This window comes from Haliaeetus leucocephalus, unplaced genomic scaffold (assembly GCF_000737465.1).
Source record: "Haliaeetus leucocephalus isolate CR32 unplaced genomic scaffold, Haliaeetus_leucocephalus-4.0 Scaffold182, whole genome shotgun sequence".
NCBI lineage: Eukaryota > Metazoa > Chordata > Aves > Accipitriformes > Accipitridae > Haliaeetus > Haliaeetus leucocephalus.
In genome coordinates, this window is record NW_010972618.1 from 1,288,392 (window position 1) to 1,295,879 (window position 7,488).

The window sequence follows — 7,488 nt, forward strand, 5'->3', positions numbered from 1 at the left end:
CCCGGCTGGGCCGGCGCGGCCCCCCCCTGACCCGGGAAGCGCGGGCGGGCGGCTGACGGGGCCTTGCTTCTCCCCCCAGTTACGGCTTCGTGGAGTTCGAGGACTCCCGAGACGCCGACGATGCCGTTTACGAGCTGAACGGCAAGGATCTGTGCGGGGAGCGTGTGATCGTGGAGCACGCCCGCGGGCCCCGCCGGGACAGGGACGGGTACAGCTACAGTAGTCGCAGTGAGTACGGGCCCATCTTTCTGCGTGGTTGTAAGGCTGCTTCGGGCAAGGGGCAGGAGGCGAGGGGAGGCGGCTCGGCTGTGTTGGCAGGGCAGAGCCGGGGGTGATTGAGTGGATGGGACCGAGTCCCGTGGGGCTGAGGGGGTGGGGTGTCGGTATCTGTGCGAGCATGGTAGTAGGGGATACCGGGTGCATCGCTGGGAGCAAGCTATTCTGCTGACTTGGTGCTGCAGGCGTTTTTCTTGGCACCAGCGCTGCACTCGGATATCTCCTAAGAAACCGAGGAGGGCAAATATGTGAAGTAATTCTGGCTGCAAAACTGTGGCCATCTAGAAAGGGTTTCTCGTTAATTGGAAACGATATGGTCTGCTAATAAGGGCTCCAGTGTTCTTGGGAGCATTTAGGCGAAACGGTGATGTTCCATCACTAATGTTAATGAATAAATACCGTTGCGTAATTGGGGTAGAAGCACTCAGCTGTGAACTTTCATGTGAATGTTTCAGTTGAATATATGGGGGGGTGGTTTACAAGCAGTAATCTGTTGTACTAAGTGGGGGATGTTATTAATGTTTCTATGTTCAGCTAACTTGTATAGCTTCTTGAGCTGAGCTATATAGAGCTTAACTGGCCTAGTACTGTTAATTAAAAGTACTAAGGTTCATCTTTCAGTAATCTAGAAGTGTGGTGTTCGGGGGGGTGGGTATCTGTCTTTTTAAAAAGAATCAAATGTATGTTGTATAAAATTGTTGCATGTTCAATTCAAACTTTTTAACAAGTCCTTGATGTTTCAATTTAAAAGTGACCAGTGGGGCTGAGGCTGTGTCCACTGAGGCTAAGATGACTGCCTTTCCTGATTGGCCATGGCTTTTCCATACATTGTGTGACCCTTGCCCTATGACCCTTTGGCTGACCTTACCGGAAGCCATGACGACAGCAGCCTTTTGCCATTAGACGCAGGGTGATGGTGAGGATTCCAAGGGTTAGACAAAACTGGTTAAACTGAACTAGGTGACTGTTACCTTGCGTGTTTTGTGGCCAAACCACCACCAAAAACCTCATACTGTGATGTAAGTACTTAGTGTAACTAGTAAACGTTTTTGTAAAATGTAGAAATGCATGTAATCAGTTAAGTTTTATATTTTACAATGTTCTGTAAAATAAAACTTAGCAAGGTGAATCTAATAAGGAGCAGTCACTCTCTAACAGATCTTAGGAGCACAGACTTGTAGGATTTTAGTCTGTTTGATTTGCCATTAATATAGATTATGGCAAAATTGCAAAGTTTATTGGAGGCTTAGAGAAATAAAGTCCTACTCCAGTAAATATAACTGTTTAACTAACTTTTTCAGAACATTTAGTTTTCTTCATGCTAGGAGACGATCTAACTTTATTTCTTTGTACAATAAAGGTGGGGGTGGTGGCGGATATAGCAGTCGGAGACAATCTGGAAGAGATAAATACGGACCGCCTGTTCGTACAGAGTACAGACTGATTGTTGAAAACCTTTCCAGTCGCTGTAGTTGGCAGGATTTGAAAGTATGTATTAATGTTCTATCATAGAGCCTGTTGTGACTAGCAGGAAGCAATAACTTCCCTTAATATCAATGTTCATTTTGATTTAGGTAGAAGTATTTGTGCATGAATGTTTACATGCAACTAATGCTTCTTGCATTTGCTCAGACTTGTCTTAAGCTAATGTACTTCCAGAATGTAAGCATGTGGAATGCTTATGTAATTCTTCATCTACTCCCTAAAGGATTTCATGAGGCAAGCTGGTGAGGTAACCTATGCAGATGCTCACAAAGAACGTACAAATGAAGGAGTGATTGAGTTCCGATCTTACTCAGACATGAAGCGTGCCCTGGACAAACTGGATGGCACAGAGATAAATGGAAGGAAGATAAGGCTGGTTGAAGACAAGCCACGGTCAAGCCATAGGCGATCTTACTCTGGCAGCAGGTCAAGGTAACTTTTGGGACATGTCAGTCTCTGCATCAAGACTACTTACACTAAGAATAGGTATAGGTAGCCCAACCTGCAACAGTTACCTTCAGTTGATATTTCAGGAGTAGGGTGATGCCTGAGAATGTGGAAGGAATTACTTTAAATAATACAGCAAAGCCAGGTTTGATAGTTTTTCACATGTGAAATGTCAGATGTAAGTCATTGACAATATATTGAATGTAGGTGGATTAATAGTACATCTTTATGTGGCCATGCTTGTTTTTGAGAAGTTCTTTAGCAGCTTTTTGCTCTTGGATAGCGTAGCAGGGCACACCAGGCAAAGAATAAGGGCCAAATTACATTTTAAATGTTTCTAGGTCACGATCTAGAAGACGGTCTAGAAGCAGAAGTCGTAGAAGTAGGAGCAGCCGCAGCAGGTCCCGTAGCGTCTCCAAAAGCCGTTCACGGTAAGTGAAGCATTGTTTTCTGTTAGTACGGGAATTGCTAATTATTGATTGATAGATACTTAAAACTGCCATAAGTTTTGAGTTCATGCAGAATAAACTCTTTCTCTTTTTGAAAGATCTAAATCCAGGTCACGAAGCAAAGACCGCTCACGTTCCAGATCTAAAAGCAGGAAGTCTAGATCAAAGAGCAAATCGAAACCCAAGTCTGACAGGGGTTCACGCTCTCACAGCAGATCCAAGGAGAAGTCTGAGAAGTCACGGTCCAGATCCAGGTCCAGGTCTCGATCTCCCAAAGAAAATGGTAAAGGAGATGCTAAGTCTAAGTCCAGGTCAAGGAGCAGGTCTCGTTCCAATTCTCCGCAGCAGCAGCCATCTGCCAAGGCTCGTTCAGAGTCACCATCCAAAAGAGCTGCATCGAGGTCCCGCTCCAGATCTCGTTCAAAATCTCGCTCACGATCAAGATCTAGTTCAAGAGATTAAGACTACAACTCTCCTCTTACATTGCACACTATTATGGAACATTTTCCTACTTGTCAGGCCATTAGTGTTATGTTAGTACTTCAGAAGTTGGTTTTTTCTCTTGCAGGAATGAATGGCCTAAGAACTAAGTAATGAGGCATAAAGGTTTAATTTGTATCCCAAATTTGAAAACACAAGATCGGATGGTGGTACAAAGCAGGAAAAGCCCCCCTTTTGTAGAAATTCAGCTAAAAGTTTGATTTTATAGCATTTCTGCAGGAGTAACTTAACTACTCTTAAGTGCAAAGTGGTTTTTATATTAAAATAAACTGAATATAAACAGGCTTAAATCTGGGCTTTTTTGAAAGTATCATTTTTTCCTTTTATTTTTTTCATGGTTTTAGAACTATGGGTATCATTAGTGTAATAGGTTACAGCTTGCTGCTAAAGGCAGGATTGCCTTGCTGGGCAGGTCAGATAATTCTCCGGTTTATCTTAATTTGTGGAAGCAGGCTGCAAACTATATAAACTGGTAACAATACTAGGAAGATTTTTAGACCAGCAATAAACTCAAGTTGGAGCATTTGTGTTGTATCTTAACTTGCCAAAAGAACATTCCCCCCTATACTGTGACTGTATTAAAGGTAATAAAGGTACTCTGGAACCTGTATTGTACAGTATTGCTGAAAAATCCTACGTTTCAAACTTAAAAGAAAGCTTTCTGACTTCTTTTTCTTGAATATCAAGTGTCACTGTTGTCAGACACTAATGTGTCTCTTGGATGTGGTCCAAGTCACTAGTATGTTGTATGGTTTGTCAGCCTCTAAATACCTATTGGATATGAAAACTAGGTAAATAAAACTGTCTTCCCTCCTTTTTGACTCATTTATGTTAACATTTTGCTTCAGACTAGGCGAACTATAATCCTGTTGTGTGTAAGTCTGAAATTTATTGGAAATGTAATCTCTTTGAGCTAGAGTTCTAGTCTTTAACAAAGGCTTTGCTAAACCACAGTTGCCAGTTCACTTAAATTGTGGAATAGGACTCATCCCAAAAATTCCCCTTTATAGCTAAATTGATTTTTGTAACATGCAATAGTAAACATTAGAACTGCCTTGTACTCTTTATACAATGTGTAGTTTGACTTGTATAAAATTAAATTGGTGACTCAAACTCTTGTGTTTATTGCAGTGTAATGGGATTCTTTTTCTGCCTCTCATGCTGGGGAAATCACAATTTATCCTACTTAGCTCTTTTGCTGGAGTAACTTCGTTGTTTTAGTGAGAGACTTGGGAGCTCTTGAAATGGACTTGGTTTTGTGCTTCAGACCAGCATCGTTTGTCCAATACATTGTCCTTTCTTCAAGCCTGATTGGATGTGAAAGCAGCACCTCTCACTGGTCAGAATTTTACACATCTGTTAGGATTAATTCAGTCAGGCACAAGGAGCACATCAAGTGCATGTTCAAATGCGATTTGATGCCAACTTTTCTTTCCTGGAATTGCTTTATGATCTAAACAGTTCTCTTGAAAATTAATACTCAAGTTTCTTGCCATTTTCTGATCATACCTAGTAAGCTTGAGCTTTCGCCTGTTGCATGTGAGTAGCTGTGCTAGTACAAGAAGGGATTCCAGGATGAATAAAGTTAGTTTTGCCCAATAAGCTCACATTCCTAATGGAACTTGAATGGAAGCGATTACATGGCTTGTGTTGCCGAAAGTTCAGGTTAGCGTTGCTTTTATATTGTACAATTTTCCATGCTGTTTCTATCCCAAAGATGAAAAAGCAGCTGTATTGGAGCTGCCAAGTCAGGCTTCCCCATGACTGTTCATGTAACCCTGGAGTCTCACATATTTCTGGTGTGACTAAACCCATGCTTCTGCAGAGTGCATTTAGTACTGAAGTTTTACTCTCTGCACCTGGAATGAGGTGACTCCTGTGTTTAGTTAATCTGTGATAAGTAATTTTTTTTTTTTTAAATTGAAGCTGTTCTAGTTGAGGTGTATTTTAGCATAATGGCTAGAAAAATGGTATGCTGTAGTTCTGATCACTGCGGGTATTACCTTCTCTGCATTGGATTTCAAGTGGGGGGAAGTACTGGGGACTTTGTGCAGAAGTCAGACTGTGCAAGAATAGTTTAATGCAGGTTTACAGCCCTAAGCTACACTTGTGGAAATATTTACCTCCCTTAAACTTGTTGACACAAAAGCATTATGCCCCCTTGATTTTATTTATGCTGATCATGAAGTAGTTCAGACTTCATGGAAGACTGGTCCTCTGATTAACCTCTAGGGGTCTTAAGTAAAATCCATGTTGCACTCCTCAAAACAAGAATTGAGCTTGGAGCTCAGTAGATTAAAAGGTATATGTGTGTATTTTCAGTACCTGTGTTTGTCTTTGCAGTAATAAAACAAGACGTTAATTACTTTTTTGCACGTGCTTGTGGGTGTAAGTAACGGCTTGTTTCTAAAACTGATTTCCAGTGCCAGCATGAGAATGTCTTGGCTTTACAGTAGCCATTAGCACCCCAATCTTGGTTAACTGCATAATGATGGCTTTCACCAACTATATTCCTAGCTTTCTGAAATGAGGTTGTTATGACAATGGTTATGTTTAAAGTCATCTTTATTCATAAATTACTTACAGGGAGGGCCCAGATTAGGTTTAACCAACCTGCCTGTAACTCCTTTAAATATCAAAGATTTCTTTTTCTGGTACTGAAGCAACATGCGATGTCTTTCTTGGCTGCTATGCAAAACAGAAATGGCCCTTTACTGTACAAATGAAGCAGGAATTCCTTGGCATGACTTGCATCCTTCTGGATTTGTTTCCTCTGAAAGCTAGTAGGATTTCATTAGTGCCAGACGCTGAACCAGTGCAGTTAAGCGCAATGCTTGTGGTAACTCTTCAGAGAACCCACCAACAAAACCCAAACACTAATCCCTCTGGCTCTGTCGGCACCATTTTTTGTAGGAGCAGAAGACTGACTGTTGTATTTGTGATCACAAGTGTGATTATTTCTGAGATCTCTCGTAGGTGTTACAAAAGCATGGTTTGGATAAATGTCTTAAATTTCATAGAAGAGTAAGAGACTGTAGAAGGCTTCCATGATTGCTGTGTAACACTCTACTGTTTAAAAAACAAGTGAAACTTAGAATCTGGGGCTCTATTTGGAGTCTGTTCCTAGCCTTTTCCTGTATTTAAAAAAGCATCCCTCCCTATATTTTGGTGTTTGACATAAATGCAAGTTCTGTCCTTAAATCAGTGATCCATGTGATGTAAAATACCTGCTTTAAAGTTAAAGTTAGATGGTGAAGACACTTCCCCTTTAGGGTGTCTCACTTAAACCCTGGCAGATAGTAGGAAAGTGTTTCTACTTCATGTAGGTAGTGAGTCAGAGTGAAGCCACCTATAGCCTTGGACATAAATTGAAATCTTCCTTGGACACTGGCTATGATGCACAAATGGGGAAATCTGGTATTAAACAAAATTCATCCTTGCTCAGAGTTCCTGGGTGACCCATCATTTGTGTGCTTTGAAGTTAATCTCCTTGACTGCCCGTGTCAGGAGGTCATAAAAGAGAATTCTTTTTCCCAGCTCAGAAAGGTGTTTTCTACCGTGCTCTGGCTTGTAGCTCAGTGCTTTGATGGAGAAGAGAACAAATCCCTAATGCACCTGGTCTGGGGAAGAAGCAGGCTGCAAAATGTGATTATTCCTGATCTAGGTAGGTGACTGACTTGAGTCCTGAAGCATGGAATGAGGTAGTGCTTTAGGGATTGGGGACTACTGTGAGGATCTAGCTGGCAAGGAAGGTAATTTGTCCCCAAAGGCAGTGAAGGGGACAAGTGAATAGAGATGCTTACTTCCTTTTTGATGGCGAGACCCAGAAAGGCTTACCTTCACCTTTACATCCACAACATGTGACTTCCAGAAGCCAGTAACGCTACTATTCAAGTCCATGCAGGTGTTTCTGCTTCAGCAAGTCCCTGTGCCACCATGAAAAAGAATGCAGCATACTTTAATAGGCAGACATACAGGCTTCTTTCATGCCAAGTGTTCAGAAATCATTGCTTAAAAAAGCAGGAGATGGACTAAGAACAAGAGGATTTAAAACGTGCTGTCATAAACCATACCCTTTGAAATGGCTATTTACGTTACATCACTAAAAGAAAACGGGGACAGTATGTTGGCTTGCTGTAACGAAGAGCACAACTTTTGTGACTGATGTACACCAAAATAAGTATCTCACCTAGCAATATTACTATGCTTAGAGTGAAACTGTGAGTGGCTTGAGTAGGTGACAATTCTTTTTCCTACTATAATGTTTCTACCTCTAAATATTGTGGAATTAGAGTCCATTTATGACTGGGAGCTTACTCTGTCCCAAACA

General features: G+C 41.5%; 1 protein-coding gene across 1 annotated transcript in view; it reads left to right on the top strand.

Annotated features, from left to right (window-relative positions):
• Positions 1-4,269, top strand: part of SRSF6 (serine/arginine-rich splicing factor 6) — a 4,750-nt gene extending 481 nt beyond the window's left edge. Inside the window, exons 2-6 of the mRNA XM_010564580.1 lie at positions 80-228; positions 1,637-1,764; positions 1,985-2,193; positions 2,550-2,639; positions 2,756-4,269. Of these exons, the coding sequence (XP_010562882.1) occupies positions 80-228; positions 1,637-1,764; positions 1,985-2,193; positions 2,550-2,639; positions 2,756-3,119 (940 nt within the window). The 3' untranslated portion in view covers positions 3,120-4,269. The remainder of the gene's footprint in view (positions 1-79; positions 229-1,636; positions 1,765-1,984; positions 2,194-2,549; positions 2,640-2,755) is intronic.
• The last annotated feature ends 3,219 nt before the right edge of the window (positions 4,270-7,488 follow it).